This window comes from Engystomops pustulosus, chromosome 3 (genome assembly GCF_040894005.1).
Source record: "Engystomops pustulosus chromosome 3, aEngPut4.maternal, whole genome shotgun sequence".
NCBI lineage: Eukaryota > Metazoa > Chordata > Amphibia > Anura > Leptodactylidae > Engystomops > Engystomops pustulosus.
In genome coordinates, this window is record NC_092413.1 from 81,931,358 (window position 1) to 81,950,292 (window position 18,935).

At 42.9% G+C, this 18,935-nt stretch overlaps 2 protein-coding genes across 2 annotated transcripts in view; one reads left to right on the forward strand and one right to left on the reverse strand.

Annotated features, from left to right (window-relative positions):
* Window positions 1–18,935, reverse strand: part of ACOXL (acyl-CoA oxidase like) — a 257,177-nt gene that overhangs the window by 215,340 nt on the left and 22,902 nt on the right. The window contains exons 2-3 of the mRNA XM_072141224.1: window positions 4,971–5,067; window positions 3,739–3,822 (exon numbers count right to left, since the gene is read on the reverse strand). Of these exons, the coding sequence (XP_071997325.1) occupies window positions 3,739–3,822; window positions 4,971–5,067 (181 nt within the window). The remainder of the gene's footprint in view (window positions 1–3,738; window positions 3,823–4,970; window positions 5,068–18,935) is intronic.
* The window catches only part of BUB1 (BUB1 mitotic checkpoint serine/threonine kinase), a 93,949-nt gene that overhangs the window by 12,349 nt on the left and 62,665 nt on the right, over window positions 1–18,935 (forward strand). The window lies entirely within an intron of this gene.

Genomic DNA, 18,935 nt, shown 5'->3' on the forward strand with positions numbered 1-18,935 from the left:
GTCCTGTCAGACTAATCTGATTGGTTTCTACGAGGAGGTAAGTTCCAGACTGGATCTGGGGGACGCTGTGGATGTTGTATATCTGGACTTTTCAAGGGCCCATTTGACACCGTGCCGCATAAAAGGTTGGTATAAAAAATGAGACTGCTGGGAATAGGAGAAAATCTGTATATTTGGGTAAGTAATTGGCTTAGTGATAGAAAACAGAGGGTGGTCATTAATGGCACATTCTCAGATTGGGTTGAGGTTACCAGTGGAGTGCCACAGGGATCAGTATTGGAGCCACTTCTTTTTAATATTTTTATTAATGACCTTGTAGTGGGTTTACACAGTCAAGTTTCAATATTTGCAGATGATACTAAGCTGTGTAAAGTAATAAATACTGAGGTCGATAGTTTAGCATTACAGAGGGATTTGTGGAAGCTTGAGGAGTGGGCTGAGAAATGGTTGATGAGGTTTAATGTAGATAAATGTAAAGTTATGCACTTGGGCCATGGAAACAAAAAGTATAATTATGTTCTAAACGGTCAATTACTTTGTAAAACTGGAGCTGAAATGGACTTGGGGGTAATGGTGGATGGTAAACTTAATTTTAGTGATCAGAGCCAGGCGGCTGCTGCTAAAGCAAATAAAATTATAGGATGTATCAAGAGAGGAATAGATTCTCATGATAAAGACATAGTTTTGCCCTTATACAAATCCCTGGTGAGACCATACATGAAATATTGTGTACAGTTTTGGGCACCAGTGTATAAAAAGAATATAGTAGAGCTGGAACGGGTGCAGAGGAGAGCAACCAGGATTATAAGGGGAATGGGGGGATTAGAATACAATGACAGATTACAAAATTTGGGATTGTTCAGTTTAGAAAAAAGACGACTGAGGGGAGACCTCATTACAATGTACAAATACCTGAACGGACAGTACAAGGATCTCTCCAAAGATCTTTTTATACCTAGGCCTGTGACCAGGACAAGGGGGCATCCTCTACGCCTACAGGAGAGGCGATTCTACCATAGCCATAGACAAAGGTTCTTTACTGTAAGAGCAGTGAGACTATGGAACTCTCTGCCACAGGAGGCCTGGATGCCTTTCTGCAGAGAAAAAATATCACGGGTTATGGGGATAAAACATTTGTTTAGTTCTTGAAGGTTGGACTTGATGGACTTGCGTCTTTTTCCAGCCTTACATACTATGATACTATTTCACCCCCTTAATTTACAATTTACTCAATTTTATTGCTGTTTAGTTTCTATGCTAGTTTCACTTTCTATGCTGCTCAGTTTAAAACCCCAGGGTGTGGGCAGGGCCTCCCTAAGCAGACACATTACTGTATTATCCATCTAGTTCTGTGGGGCGACAATGTGGTTTCATAATCAGGATACAGGGTTTATATGCACTTTCATCTGGCTTCTGCACTAACACAGTGGCACATAGAAAGAGAGATGAAGAGATTAGACACAAAGCTCTGCTAGATCTCACTGACATGTGCCTGCCTCCCCCTTCCCCCGGATCACTTATCTCCTTGTAGCTTGTCGTTTTCAGCCTCTCTCTCTCCTTACCATGTGCTAGCAGAATGTGAGTGTCTCCAAGCTCGGAGCAGGAAGCGTGGCTACAGCAGAGACAGAAATTCAGCCCCACAATTTCACACAGAAACCCAACCCTAAGTGAGAAGGTACTAGGTCGTGTCTAGGGGAAACTGAAATTGTGTACGACAAGACTGATAGAGACAGGTTGGACATATATCTATAAAATGCTGTGTTTTTGTTTATAACAGTGAATTAGGGAATGTGTTATTTTGTTATGCTGAGTACATATAAGAAACTTGTCTTCGTGGGAATACCCCTTTAAAGGTAATCTACCATAGAAATCAAGCACGGTAACCAGTGAACAATAGATCTAGGCACTGCGACTGTGGTAATCTTATATGTTATTCATTGGCTCCTTCCTTCTAAAATCAATTTTTAAAATGATGCTAATTAGCATGAGGGGCTACTCTATCTCCCCTTCCTCCCACAGCATGTCCAGTCCAAGGTGGGAGGATGCGACACTGTAACAGCCTGTGAATTTTCAGCACTGAGGGACGTTGATAAAATCCCCAGAGCCCTTCAGGCTTATTAGCATAATTTAAAAGGCCATGGATAACAAATATATGAAGATAACCACATTACGATACCTGGATCTATGAGTAAGACCTTATTACATACAAATGTATTGGAGACCGTTGTCCCTTAGACATCTATGGCACGGTAAACTATAGGATATGTCCTATGTTTTGCCAACACCCCTCATCTCTATGGCACCCAGCTGGATGCTTGCCTGGGAGTGTCAGTGGTTTATCATGCTTGATTGTGACAGTAGATTTCCTTACAGTAGATGTGCAACCACAGTACCCCAAAACATAGTGTATCAACCTTAATGGCCTTCATCATGACTCCTGTGGCCAAGGACTCATAGAATACCCCTTAACGCAACTCAGCAACATATAACCCTCTTTAATTTTATCCTCTCTTTACTTTTGAGGCCATCCTCCCTCATATTGTAGCCACCTATCATCCATCCTCCCTCATATTGTGGCCTCCTGTCCTCCATCCTCTCTCAAATCCGTGATCACGCTCACGTGGTGGCCTCCGTGATCACGCTCACGTGGTGGCCTCCGTGATCACGCTCACGTGGTGGCCTCCGTGATCACGCTCACGTGGTGGCCTCCGTGATCACGCTCACGTGGTGGCCTCCGTGATCACGCTCACGTGGTGGCCTCCGTGATCACGCTCACGTGGTGGCCTCCGTGATCACGCTCACATAGTAGACACCTGTCATCCTCCATGTTGCGTTTCATAGTTTATACGGTTGAAAAAAAAGACACTTGTCCATCAAGTTCAACCAAAGAAGAAATATTTCATATTGTGGATCCCTGCCCTCCCCTGCTCCTGGGTATTAAACAAAAAAAACAAGCTTTGTTATTTACCCTTTCCTCGTTCTCCAGCAGTCCTGCTTTCTCCTCTCACCGGAGGGGGTTGGATGTGCTGGTCGGGTCGAGCAGAAATGACATGTGGAGGAAGCGGGAGCTGATCCAGCCTCCTGGTTGCTGCTCTACAGCTGTAATGTGTCGGGTCAGGGACCATGAGGCAGGACAACGTGGGGCACGATGGGACACGCTTCCTACCGCCCAGGACAGTGGGACAGTGCCTCAAAACTTGCACTGTCCTGCCGAATCAGGGACGGTTGGGAGCTTTGTCTTCAAAGTAGGACCCCTGTGATCTCACAATTATAACTGAACCTATTTGTAAGTTATAATTGTGGGATAATCCCTTAAAATTGGCAAACCACGTTACATAACAGTCAGTTATCTTTCTTTAGCTTTTGAGAGCAAACATATGCTTTTCATCATTAGCATCCTTCACATTTCCTGTAGGAAGGGCCCCATATTTTAACTAAATGATCAACCAGTTTCAATGACATTAATGGATATGCCAGAAAAATATCTAATGTTCATATAAGACTTACTTAAGAAACATTATGCTATCTATTTACAATTGTAATCAAATGTTGTATATAGGTGAACAGACATTGTAATGATAAAATGTGACAACCCAATTGTAAAGCAACAGATAACCTTTACTGTAAATTACAAACTTTAAAGTTTTGTGGGGTTGTGTCAGAATACGTGTGAATCATCAGCAGTAAATGAAAGAATTTACACTTCATTAGATTACTATAATTGGTTTGCACTTTTACCTTTACTCCAGTTGTCATATCAGCTGTACAAAGCACTTCTCCCATTATCATACTTTTGTTGACAAAGTTCTTCTTTTTATCTATCTAAGAAACATAAGCAAGGTAATAGAATGTAAGTATGACACAAACACAGAATTCAAAAAACATTAAAGAACTTTAAACCTAGCCCTGATGATTAAAGCCAAAAAAAAAATATATAAAAAATGGCAACTTCCTAATATGATATGATGTTTTATAAATGCCCCCTCTGCAGACTTATAATGAAAACATGTTTTTTTTGGTGTATTTTATAGATTCTAATAGCCTTACAACTAATAACTAGCAGCAGGGTCTCTTTCATTAAAAAATTAAGCAATATGGGAACAACAAATGCATCAGAAACTTGGAGTAGAAGCCCTAAAATAAATTGCCACCAGGCATTGCGAATATTATTCCCTTTATGCCAGCTCCATGCCATGGGGATGTGACCAAGGGGCAGCCTGTGGCGGAGTAGACCATGTGAATGTTCCCTTGGTTTTTGTGCAGTAGTTTTGGCCACTGATGCAGGCACCCTCCTAAGCCTCTTGATATATCCAGTGGCGCTAGAGGGGCAGGGCTTCCATCCTAACCTGACGTACAAGCACAACGTATGACAAATTTCCCCCTAGGTATCAAATATATCTAAAACTAAAGCAAATCTCAATTTTCATCAAACTTTACTACATCCCTGTAGTCCATTGCTTCTGGACATTCTGTAACTTGTAGTCATGATTTTTTGCCAATTTTCCATCTGCAGCCTTGTCTGGGAAATGCCTTTGCTGCTAGGAGAAGACTATGCACCTGTAACATAAGGTAGTCTTCTGTTCGGCTGTTCTACTGATTTATGTAAAGTTTATTGAAACATTAATGGCCTTTTAACCAACATATTATGTTGTAAAAATATATTTGATATAAAATACATGTCAAAAACAGCAAAAGACAGAAAAGAACAATGCCACACTCAATATAAAAATTTGATGAAATGTATAGGCAGGTCATAGTCTGTCAGGCTACGTAATGCTAGTACAGTATTATTCAATTTATAAAGCTATATACTTGTCATATAATATTGTCATTCTTGAGTCTAAATAAAATGGGCATAAACTTAGAAAAGATTGAAATTGTCAGCAATTTTTCCTCAAATATAAATGCTTAAATAAATGCTTAAATAGAAATTTTAACTCACATTTTACAACTTATTTTTAGACTCTTACCATTTCATTGAACGCCCGCTGAACTTGTGGTAAGCTCATGACAAATTTCACTCTTTCCATAGTCAGGTCTCTAATCTCGACAAGACTGAGGTCATATCTGTGAAGGCCACACAAATTGACAATATTTGAAATACATTTTTCAAGTAATCTGTACTTTCGGAAAGTTAGAATATTTTAACTCAATTTATTTTTAGAAGTAGATGCAACTGTCCAGCCAAAACAAGGACACAACTGTGCTTCATTTACTTCAACTAACTTGGCATTTCATCAAACCAAACCAATTGAACTCTTACCCTTTATATGTGATGCATTAGAATACATTTTGTGAGTAATAGAGTCCAGATGATTATTTTTAAAAAGAAATAAACTTGGCCCCAATAACAGTGTTATCATGATGTATATTTACTGCTTTCAAGAGACAGGATATGTTTGGGTTTTACACAGTAACCCTCATTGCTGTTTACAATGTGTCGCAGTACCCAGCCTGTATTTCGGCAATGTGTCGCAGTACCCAGCCTGTATTTCGGCAATGTGTCGCAGTACCCAGCCTGCATTTCGGCAATGTGTCGCAGTACCCAGCCTGCATTTCGGCAATGTGTCGCAGTACCCAGCCTGCATTTCGGCAATGTGTCGCAGTACCCAGCCTGCATTTCGGCAATGTGTCGCAGTACCCAGCCTGCATTTCGGCAATGTGTCGCAGTACCCAGTCTGCATTTCGACAATGTGTCGCAGTACCCAGTCTGCATTTCGACAATGTGTCGCAGTATCCAGTCTGTATTTCGACAATGTGTCGCAGTACCCAGTCTGTATTTCGACAATGTGTCGCAGTACGGAGTCTGTATTTGACAAGGCATCGCAGTACCTAGTCTGTATTTGACAATGCATCGCATTCCCGTCTGTAACTAGTAATGTGCTGCAGTGCCCTTCTGTAATAAATGATGCGACAGTTTGCTTTCTTTATTATTAATGACACACAAGGGTACATTTACTTACCTGTCCCTGCGTGATCCCTGAGGTGTGATTCCTGACGAGAACGTACAGCTGGCGCGATCCACTAACAGTGTGCGTCCGATTTCCTGCATGTGTCGCTTCCACGATCAGGTCCGCCGGAGTTCACCATCTTCTTCGCGGTGTATGTAAGTGCATTATATGCAACACAATTTTAAAGTTAAATCCCGCGGTTTGTCCGACATACCACCACCACCACCCCCGATTTTTGTCCGATCGTGTGCGACAAAAACCCCTGTTACATGCGGCGCAAAACGGAAATTGTCAGGAAACCCGACCGAAATTTGGTCCACAGACCCTTAGTAAATGTGCCCCACAGTGTCGCTCTTGTTTGTCCACAATGCATTCAGTTCCTATATTCCTGGGTTCTTTTACACATAAAGCCGCCTAAGGCAGCGCAAGATTACCCATATCCAACAACTATAGTGATTCTAAAACGTTATTTTTATTAATATTCAAAATTAAAAATAATAATAGTGTGACTACTAACTGCTCAATCTGAGAAAGAAGGAGTATTAAAAACAGATGTGCCTAAGGTTGAGTAGTTGTGGAGTGGAACTACAATGTGTGTGGTAGCAAAAGGCTGTAATAGTGAACCCTTACTGGGATGGCCTATGGATTTGGGCTGAAGAGTATGAGCCCAAGTGGCTATCTGGTAGAAGGTATCCTCAAGAAATAAGTAAACTTAATATATGCCGCGTCAGTCAATATTTAAGAGCTCGTAGAAACTGCTCTGATGACATATACTTCAAGAAGGAATGTGACAACTTTTATCAGAGGTTCAGGAGTCGCAGTTACCCCAACAAATGCCTTTATAAGGCATATGCAAGGGCGAAAAATACAGACAGGGATACATTATTTTACAACAAAAACCGACAGCCAACTAAACAAGTTATCAGGTGCATCGGTACATTCGATGCATACGCTGATACCATCAACAGAATTATGTCTCGTTACTGGCTGATCTTGACCGCTGATCCTGATCTAAAAGAGAGGTTAACAGATAGACCTACTATTACATTCCGCGGAGGTCCAAACCTACGAAATTTTTTAGTACATAGCTACTTCAGAGTCAATTTACAAACCGAGGAAACTCACCCGAGGAATCTCACCGAGGAATCTTCTTTCCTATGTGGGACATGTTCATTCTGCCCCTTCATGCCTAAAACTAAAACATTTGTCAACCTAGTGGACAATAAATCATTTACAATTAGATGCTTCATGAACTGCAAAAGCACGGCAGTGGTGTATGTGGCTCAATGTGCCTGCCCACGACTATATGTAGGTAAGTTGTGCAACAACATCGCAGAAGGATTTCAAGCCACATTAGTTCTATCACGACCAGTAAGGATACTCCTATCTCTAGACACGTGAGATTACACCATGGTGGAGATGTGAGCACCCTCCGTTTCTGGGCCATTGACCAGGTACAAACTGGACCTCGTCAGGGTAATGTTGACCGTAGACTCTTGCAACTGGAAGCAAGGTGGATACATCGACTTAAATCTTTGAGCCCAGCAGGCCTCAATGAAGGGTTTACCTTCACTGCATACCTCTAACCCAGTTATACACACACTGGGATCCCCCTTTTGATACTTGTTATTGAAAATATTTCTGTTAGGTTGTTATATTATCTTCACGCTCATATCATGAGAAAGGTACTCCTCCCTTAATTCCCGTACTTACATTTTACTCTGTGGGATTTCTAATATGGCCCACACTAGACAGAGAAACTGACATTGTCCCTGTCCATTTTTATGGTTTTATTTCCTATCCATAGACAATAGTTTAGCTTCTGCTAGTACACATGTATGTTAAAAGTGGCCTTTCCAAATACGATCTATGTGCTATGGAGAAATACACTTTATCCCAGTCCAGTCATACGATCTAAGAAAGTGGCCTTTCCAAATACTATCTATGTGCTATGGAAAAATACACTTTATCTGAGTCCAGTCATACGATTTAACACCTTATCTGCAGGCAGTAATATAGTATCTGTCTAATCTGTATACAGAAACTCAGATTTTTTGAGTTTATTTAAGAACTTATCTTTCGACCTACATAAATGCTGCTCTACATCCACAGCTTTAACGCTGTGACTGTATGATACTAACTAATAGGGCTGGGAATCTAGATGTATACTTACCTATATCCACTGTCGTTCTACTATTGCAAGAAATGTTTTCTTCCGGTGCCGTAGTACATCTCGGCCGGGCCTGTGGATTTGAATCGCCGTTCCCCTTTCTGCAAGTTATCTCTTGCCGCGATCTCCTCCACATGATGATATGGGTATCCCGTGACAACGGTACTATACTTACCCAGGTGATTGAATTCGCATCATTTATTTAGGCAAGCGCAACCACTGCGTGTGGCCGTGACTGGCATGGGTCTGCGGTCATGCGCACCCTATGACAGTCACTTTTGGAAGAGCGCCCGATCAGACCTACACTAAGTCCCTGGGCATGCGCTGTTAACGGCACCACCGCATCTTACCTAGCTAACTGTCATGCACAGATTAGGATAGCAGAGTGATGGCTTCTTCGTTGATTGGATGGATAGAGGAACAGCTGATTAGAGTCAGTCAGCTCCACATTGGCTTATCCGGACCTATCGGCATCCCGAGGTCCGGAGGATGGTAACAGTTCCATCCTGTCTATTGGCTATCCGCCCATACATGGGAGGGGTTTTGGTTTTATATACTCGGAGTGGTCACACCGATACTTACTATTAGCTCGACCCCTGATGAAGCCAGGTCTCTGGCGAAACATGTTGGGGGGCTAATCTGTAGCTACTTTTAATGTGCAGTGTGCCAAAGGTTACATTGTGTATATATAGTCCTTTAGCTGTGGTGAACCTCTGATATGACGCAGCGTGGCTGGGCTGGCTAGCGATTCCATCTATCCCTTGTGCTACAACTAGCCTAGAGCTAGGTAGCGACAGACACCGACAGGTAGTGCAGGGGCATTTAATGTGATGCCAATGAGCGAGAGCATACTTATACTATAAGCAGAGTAATAGGGTCTGTGTACAATTGGGATCGTACTCGATCTCATATCACAGAACCTAATGCATTGGGCTTAGAAGATAATAACCCACTGCATTAAATACTGCTGTTATATATCTATTCACTCTGCTGGCTTAGGCTTGTATCCCTGCTCCCTGACGCGGCATATATTAGGTTTACTTATTTCTTGAGGATACCTTCTACCAGATAGCCACTAGGGCTCATACTCTGCAGCCCAAATCCATCGGCCATACCAGTAAGGGTTCACTATTACAGCTTTTTGTTACCACAAACATTGTGCTTCTACTCCACAACTACTCAACCTTAGTAACCTGTGTTTTTAATACTCCTTCTTTCTCAAATTGAGCAGTTAGTAGTCACACTATAATCATTTTTGATTTTGAATACTAATAAAAATGACGTTTTAGAATCACTTTAGTTGTCTGGATATGGGTAATCTTGCGCTGCCTTAGGCGGCTTTACGTGTAAAAAGCTGTTTTTACATCCATGCCGTGACAATAGGTCCAATGTTTAGAATAAACTCATATTCCTGGGGAACATCAGTATCATAAATAAGTTTGGTCATGACAGACCTAAGACTTTTTCCAACCTATAAGATATGAACATAATTATTTTGTCAAAATAGGGTCTCCCCTTAGCCGTCCTTTTTCCAAGCTGAATAACCATGCGTTAAGTAATATGTTATATTATATAGTATAATAATCTTGGTTGTTCTCCTCTGCATCCTTTCCAGTTTGACTATGTCCTTTTTATACACTGGTGCCAAAAATGGTACACAATATTCAACATGTGGTTGTATAAAGGTTAAACTAGGGCCCCACAGCCTCCTGATAAATCCCGGTGGGCAGCAGTGCTACGTTGGTAAGGCATTTCTACACCAGGTCTAACCTGCCAAACAATTTTGCTATAAACTGCACTTGAACAGGAGAGGGCTATAGGCAATGCACTGGCACGTAGAGCAATGCACCGCTAGCTGTAATCCCTTCACACCCCTTCATGCCAGATGGGCATAAGGGGGAAATAGGTGCCATATTTCTGGCCTTAATTCCTTGTGCCTAGTTAAGAAAACTGGCTCAGAATACCTGATAACTATGCCCCATGGCATTATCATGAAAATCTATGCCTCTCTTGACACATTCCATTCCAATTTTACAAGTAACAAATCACACCCACTGTTCCCATACACAGCGAATCAACTGAGCACCTTCAGTGAACGATACCGACAAATGAACTGCCGTCCCGAGAGGTTTAGGAACTCCTTTGTCGAAAGGCACAAGAAATCAATTAGCTCCAACAAGACCAGATCCCCCTCTTCCCACCAATAGACTGTACAGAACAATCGCCCCCAGATAGAAGCTGATCAGATTAGTCTGACCGGACCGATCCCTCTTAAACGCATGCTGAAGCTGTGTTAGATGGTTATGTGCATCAAGATACTCCAGAATAGCAACTCTAACAAACCTCACAAATATTTTCCCTACAAGTGAATAGAATCTGAATCTTCAAAAATTTAAAATAAAGATGTGTTTCCATAATTCCATTAGTACTGGGGTTGTAGGTCATCTGGGCCTGGTGATTAGTCTATTTTAATGGTTATGAGGAGCTTCAGAGTGGGCTGGGTCCATCTGTGCCTGAATGGCCTATGACCCAGGGAATGCAAAAAAGTGTTAAAGAGAACCTGAGTGCTATTTTTATCAGGGGACAGGCTGCTATAAACAAAATACTGTATACGCCCAATATGTTTTTTTTTAAATGGGTTATATGGTGTTTTAAATAATGTATGACAGTTGCCAGATGCTTAGGTCTGAGACCCAGTCTGAGACCCATAGGGAAAAAATTCAAATGACCACTTCTGTCTGCTCTGTAATATATTCACTGCACTGCTTGTCACTACTGGCTCCTGCCCTTCTTTCTCCGTGATAATGTGTCAGCTCACCGCTCACACTCCCCATCTGGAATCTCAGTGCAAGGCTGAAGCAAATGGCAAGGTAATGTTTCACATATTTTATTTCAAACACCCTATAACACAGACATTCTTTTAAAAACACATTTGGTATATACAGTACCTTATCTATAGCAACCTGTCCCATGATAAAAATAGCACTCTGGTGACAGGTTCCCTTTAAAGGACACCTGTCATAAGGTCTGTGTCACTAGTCCTGTCACCTCTTCCTGTTGGAGCAGCTCACAAGGATCCCATCCCAGCCTTTATCTAGTTATTTCATACATTAATCATTATAAAATAATCTATTCTTTATCATATAAATGAGGCTGGTCACATGGTCAGAGGCAGTGTTGTCACCCGTGTTCCCCCTCCCCTTTCCTCCCCCTGCTCATGTCTGTGTGTAATGTATAGTAAAGCATGGCTAGTGTGTGTGCAGCATCTGCTGACATGCTGCATCCTCCTAATATACAGGTGAGAGACACAGACATTAGCTACACATGAATCTGACATGTTCTGCTGTAACATGGCTGCCTGGAGCTGCTGTATCTCTCCTATACACACACACATGCACACACAGGCTGCAGGGGGTGTGGCCACCAGCACCAGGAAGCACATCATTATACAGCCTCACATCATTATACAGGCTGTCAGTCATGCACTGGGGGTGTGGCTGTGCCTCCCACTCATGAATAGAGTGGACAGCTTGAATATGCTAATGCTTCATTGGACATTTCACAGGTCATTTGCATACAGCTTTAGGACCTCATTGCTTAGGTTTACAGGCATGTAGAGGGACAATGAAGGGACAGAGGCAATGCTCTCTAATGGCAGTTTATGAAAATATATTTAGTTTAGGGGGGTTATTTTGCATGACGGGTTCTCTTTAAGGTAATTTCCCTGCCTACTTTGCAAAGCGGTCATTCATGCATGTGGTTTGGAATCAGCATTGCTCCCTGTAGTGTTATAGAGGTCTTTCTTCCTTTTCTCCCTGGTTCCCCAAATCAACTGCTAATTTAACTGCTAATAACCAAATCCCACCCCTGCTTTAGGATGGAGGATATTCTAAATTTCAAAGTTCTGTGAATGTTCGAGTGATGAACCATGGATCCACATAAGAAATTGCCTCACTGTCACTCATTAGGGATAAATGTGACTGTCAAAGCAGATGCTGAATTTTTATACTCATCATTATAGCATAAACAATATGTATTTACCGTAATTATTGTGTTTTGCTATGTGATGCTAACATCACAAAGATTTTTTCAGGGTGTGGCTGGCTCTATTGGAAAGACCTTTCCAGAAGTCTGGGGGGGGGGCTTCTAATTTTGACCATCCTTCCTGGCAGAGGGTGCACCATGACCATTTCTTGGAGGGCACTTGGGCTTATATCTAGGTGAAAGCTAGGGACATTTGGGCCTCACAATGGACTGCACACTTTTTGTAAGGCATTTTAAAAGAGTGCCATCTTAAGCTTAATATTACAAAAAATCCATAACCAAAATCCTTGGCATGCGTACGTTGGTGGTAGAATCTTCAGAGAAGTTGGGACATATCCTGCATATAATACATGCAATGTGTTGCTGTGGAAAACCCTGCAGATTTGGTGGGTTTTGGAGCTGTAATTGTAAATCCCAACACTAGATGGCAATATACATCAATATGTAAATATTCACAAAGTTTTTCAAACAAACTTCCATGAAAAAGAAACTGCACTTTAGAAATGTTGATATATTGTTTTTACATGTGTCAGGGGTCTTTTCTGGCACAGCGTTTTCATTGGTGGCAGGTATGCCTGTAGTCACATCTTTAAGGATTTGTAGTATTCAATATAATGAGAGCACATTCCAGAGGCTGGCATAGCTTTTTCATTGGTGGCAGGTATCCCTGTAGTCACACCATCAAGGATTTGTAGACTTCAATATAATGAGAGCACATTCCAGAGGCTGGCTCAAATCTAAACTGTTCATTTCCAAAAATAATATCAAATCTGCTAGTTAGGTGTAAAACAGTGGATGGCCCTCTCTGACCTACTTACTAAAATCTACGGATAAGAGAAAAGTCCCAAAATAAGTTTGGTAACAAATCAAATTTTAGGCTGCACATCCAACAGGAAGGGGAAACAATGGGGCAGATTTACTTACCCGCGATTCACTAAGATCGTGCGCCCGAGTTCCTGTATGTGTCGCTGCTGCGCCGGGGTCCGCCGGAGTTCACCTTCTTCTTCCCGGTGCATGTGAGTGCTTGATCTTGCGCCACATTTTCTTTTTTAAAATTTGCGGTTTGTCCGAATCTGTCAGGTTGTCCGACAGCCACGCCCCCCGATTTCTGTTGCATGCAAGCCGGCGCCGATGCGCCACAATCCGATCGTGTACGCCAAAAACCCGGGGCAATTCATGGCAAAAGAGAAATTTTCGGGAAACCCGGCGTTCGGACCCTTAGTAAATGAGCCCCAGTGTATAGGACTGTCAGGCTCAGAGGTAGTGGATCCTCTGAACCACTGCGGACGATGACACAAGCCACTACCAGGGACCAGAGTCTAAGTGGCACCCGGCTTTTACCAGAGCCCACCACAAAGCGGTTTGGACTTGCTGCGGCGTGGTACCACCAGGTTGTTCCACAGGCATGACTATTCCGCAGTGGCAGCCAATCTCGTAGTCGTGGACAGGCAGGAGATCAGGACGGGCAGCACAGGATCAGAGTCGGAGACGTAGCAACAGGTCAGGGCAGGCAGCAAAGGAGCGATGTCAGAAACGGAACAGGGGTCACAACGGGAAATAACAGAAATAGCGCAAGGCATCAAACACAGCTTTCTCTAAAGCACGAGGCACGAAGATCCGGCAGGGTTTGCAGGAAGAGGCAGGTTTATATAGAATTTGAGAAAATGACCAGTGGCAATTAATGGTGCGCACCCTTTAAATTTAAAGAAGCCGGCGCACACGCCCTAGGAGTCGGGGACGCGTGCGCACGGCGGACAGGAGCAAGACAGGAGCCGGGACAGATGACCTGCGCGGACAATGCGCTGGCGGGGACAGAGGACCACCCGTAACAAGGACGTGTAGTAATTCAGAAGTGTGATCAGTTAAAAAGATTCAGATTTTCTTTAAGAAAAGGGTTGTCTGGGTTGTCAGCAGCTGAACGAGAGACCCGGAGGAGGCGAGTATAATATTTTTATTATTTTTACAGGCAAAACGTTTTGCAGTAGAAAAATCAGTTGTCTAAGCCTTTTTCCCCTATAAGACACTGATAAATGTCCCCCACTGTGTATTTGTCATTAGGACCGCTGCACACAAGTCAAATTTGCTAAAATAAACACAGTGCAGTGGAACTGAACTAGGCTGCCATTTTTTAAGTATCTATTTGCAGAAAATCTTTAAAACATACAAAAAAAAATGTGTAAGTTCAAGCAAGACACACGGTTCCCCTGGCCTATACAAAGCACATAGTTCACAAATGAAAGAAACAATACATGGATAAATTTAAGTTAAAGGGAGCCAGTCCGTACAGATATGAGGGTGTGTTCACACGTGGCGTTAACACATGCATTTCCAAACGCATCATAGCAGCTGTGAAGAAGAGAGTTGTCTAACTACATTGCTGTCAACAATGAGTTTACAAAATACATGCATCAATGCGATGTTTATGACATACTCAGATGATATGGGGTGATTTTTCTCTTCAGTTTACACTCGTACTTGGTAAATTTCTTTTTTGGTCATCAAAACCTGAATTCAGAAACTTCAAAGCAACCACCTCCCTAATAACAACAGCTATCATAGCCACAAAGTGGAGGACATTCCTTCCAGAAACTGGTTTATCTGGTCCATATGTAATGAGAGTGATAAGACATCGTATTTTACATGATCATGTACAACTTAATTAGGTCAATTACTTATTCAATATTAAATACATAAGAATTTGTGATTTCATATGTGAGTGGATGACAAATGTAGAGAAAATATCTGTGAATGTCTTTACTATTAGTGTGTTTCCCCAAAAATAAGACCTATTGCCGTTTTTACTGGACCTCCACTGAAAGAAAGACCTAGTGGCAGTTAGGTCCCCCGTGCCATGTCCTAGTATTCTCCAGTGACCGCCACGTTGGCTGAGATACAAGAGGGCGCAGCTTCCGTGTCTCTGGTCCAGGCAGTAGGCCTCTAACTGCAAAAATATATCTGCCTTGGCGGCATGCCAAGATGGCCACCACTGAAAAGTGCCAGCCGTGCTCTTCAGCAGTATCATTATTATTATAATTACTACAATACAATAAAGGAATTGTGGAGGACTCGCAAAGAGAGGATGTTGGAAATACGATTGGTCTGTAAAGGGAGAAAGAGTCGACCGGTGGACAATGGAATTGCTAAGGAACGCAAGTGTAGTTGCATCAGGTTGGCAACCATTATAATTCTATGAAGGGGTTGCTGACAGAAGAGCAAAGGCCTTTTGGAAACTAAACCCCTCAAAGAATTTATCTAGGGCTGTAGCAAGCATTTTAGTGAGCCACATGCAGGCCAAATTGTAATACAAATTAAAAATTGCATTTGTTTCTCAAACATGCCAATTTAGTGGTAAATATATTGTGACCAACTCATGCCACTTTGGACAAACATCCCAAATATCATTCTGTGGGTTATCCCAAGTACAGCAAAACCACATAAGTGGCCGAGTGGGTAGCACTACAGCCTTGCAGCGCTGGGGTCCTGGGTCTTAATAGTCCCACCCAGGTCAACGTCTGCTAAGAGTTTGTATGTTCTCTCCGTGTTTACGTGGGTTTCCTCTGGTTTCCTCCCACACTCCAAAACATACTGGTAGGTTGTTTAGATTGTGAGCCCCATGGGGACAGGGACTGATTTGGATAGCTGTATACAGCGCTGTGTAATCTGTAGGCGCTATATAAATAAAGTATTTATTATTATTATTATAAAATGTCGTACAGTCCCAAAAATGGTATTAATGTAAACGTCATGTCATACTGCAAAAAGGACACTTTAAACAGCTCTGTACACTGATAAAAAAGTAATTGGTCTCAGAAGAAGGACATCTATCACTGTTCTTTGGGTTTTATACTGTTCTCTAACTAATGCTTGTTACCTGTAGGGGATATTCTCGCTTCTTTCTGCTAGCTTCCTGGCTCCTGCATCACGGCAAAAATGATTTTATAATGTTCACTGAGTTCAGTAAATTATGCAGCCCCCCGGGTACTCGCTATCGTGATGTCATGCGGCTCCCCCAAAATCTTGCACAGCCCACAGGTCACCACTGCAGCTGCGCAAGGGAAACAGAATACGTCGGAATTTAGCAAGGCTGGTAAGTATAATTTTTCCCCACTGTGCTCACTGCCCGTACCTCCAACGTATCCACTGCCACTTATGAATATAAAGCAGCATATATATATATACACACATATATTGCTGTTTAACCCCATCACCAATGTATATTTATATATATATAATTGGGGGGCATATTCCACTCCCCCTAGACAACAAGCATGCCCCCCCAGACAACGAGCATGTCCCCCCCAACAACGAGCATGGCCCCCCATGTGGCTGCGTGCCCTTTTTTGTGTGTGTGTGGTTATTTTTGTCTTCCAGGACCGTGCCTGCAGTGGATTACTTTGGATTCGAAAGATTATGTTGATGACCTACATTTCTAACAAATAAAATGGTCAATGAGGGTGTGTCTGCATTTTTTGTTCAATAAAATTTTCTACTTGTTAAAAACAGTGTGATTTTTTTTTTGCAACACTCTTCATAGTTTGCCATAGTAAAATTCACAATAGCGCCCATACCATTACCTCGGTACCCAAAGCCACCAGGGGTTCTGGGAAGAGCCGGGTACAAACCAGTATCTGACCGTCTATAGATGGTCAGGTAGTGGGGCGGCTGCAGGCTGTTATTGTTGCGCTGGAATGGCCCTCTAACAGTGGCCTATCCCAGCTCAGTAATGGCAGGCTGCTGCTGCTTTATTGTGTCTGGCTGATTGGCACCACAACCCCCCATTTTTGGGGGAAAAAAATCACTTGGAGGTCCCCCCTTTTAACAGGGGGACCTCTCGCCGTTTTCCCATTTTTACAAAAAAATGGGGGGGGGAAACGGCGTGGGGTACCCCCTATTCTTCAATTCAGCCAGATACAATAAAGCAGCGGCAGCCTGCCATTACTGAGCTGGGATAGCCCACTGTTAGGGGGCTATTCCAGCGCAACAATAACAGCCAGCGGCCGCCCCACTACCTGACATCTCTCGACGGTCAGGTACTGGTTTCTACCCGGCTCTTCCCGGCACCCCTGGTGGCGGTGGGTACCGGGGTAATGGTATGGGCGTTAGTGTGAATTTGCCAAAAAAATAAATGCAAACACTAAGGCCAGCCCTAAGTAATGAGCACCGTCATCAAGCCGGCACCGCTACTATGGCGAACTATGAAGAATGTCGCAAAAAAATAAATCACACCATTTTCAGCAAATAAAAAATTTTATTGGACAAAAAACGCAGACACACCCTCGTTGACCATTTTATTTGTTAGAAATGGTGGTTGGTCATCGACGTAATCCTTCGAATCCGAAGTAGTCCACAGCAGGCACGGTCCTGGAGGACAAAAATTTAAAAAAAAACACACACAAAAAAGGGGAGGACATGCTTGTTGTCTAGGGGGAGTGGAATATGCCCCCCCAATTATATACATAAATATACATTGGTGGCAGGGGGGTTAAACAGCAATATATGTGTGTATATATATGCTGCTGTATATACATTGGTAGCAGTGGATGCGTTGGAGGTACGAGCAGTGAGCACAGTGGGGAAGAATCATACTTACCAGCGCACTCCCCAATACAATAAACTCCGACGTCCTCCGAAGATCACCGGCTGACGTCTTCTGTTTCCCTTGCGCAGCTGCAGTGGTGACTGCGGCGGCTGCGCAAGTGAAAAGATCTCCTGAATGCGCAAGATTTGGGGGAGCCGCATGATATCGGGGGGGGGGGGGGAGGGAGGGTGTTTGTCTGGAAATTGGAACGGAGACAATATGAATAGCAAGCAGCCAGGGGGCTACATAATTTACTGAGCCAAGGAGCTCAGTGACGGCACTCTGAGCGTCTCCATATTTGCAAATATTATAAAATCAATTTTACCGCGAGCCAGGAAACTAGCGGAAAGAAGTGAGAACATCCCCTGCAGGTAACGAGCGTTAGTTAGAGGACAGTATGAAACCCAAAAAATGGTGATAGATGTTTTTTAATTTTTTTAATCTACTTAAACGTAATAAAATCTATATAAGTATGATATTGCTGTGATTGTACCAAACTAAAGAGTAAAGGGGAGGGGTCCTATGGAGCGCAGTAAAGGGGAGGGGTCCTATGGAGCGTGCAGTGAAAGCCATAAAAAACACATTTGATATTTTCCTTCCAGCTTCCCAGTACAGGACCTGGAATATTTAATACAGTCACTAGGAAGTACAATTTGTTACGCAGAAACAGGCCTCACACAGCTCTGTACATGGAAAAATAAAAAAGTTATTGATTTTTGAAAGAGTGAAATATAGAAACGCAAAAATTAAAAAGGGCTGTGTCCTTATAGGGGTTTTCCTGCACATAAAAATTAGGCCCCATCCACAGGACAGAGCCTAACTTGATGATCAGTGGGGATCTCAGTGATGAGACCCCCACAGATCATGAAAACGAGGGATCCCACGTACCTCCATCGGACCCCTCATCGCTCCGTCAGAGTAATGGAGCAGACAGCCGCACATGACCATTCTGCTCCATTAATCTCTATGGAGCTGGCGGAGATCGCCGAGCGTTGCCTCTGGACATTTTCATTTCTCTCTGCGATCTGCGCCAGCTCCGTAGAGGTTCATGGAGCAGAACGGTCATGCACAGCGTCTGCTCCATTACTGTCATAGAGCGATGAGGGATCCACCTGAGGTACATAGGACCCCAACAGACCCCTCTTTTTATGATCTGTGGGGGGTCTCATCTCTGAAACCCCCACACATCAGC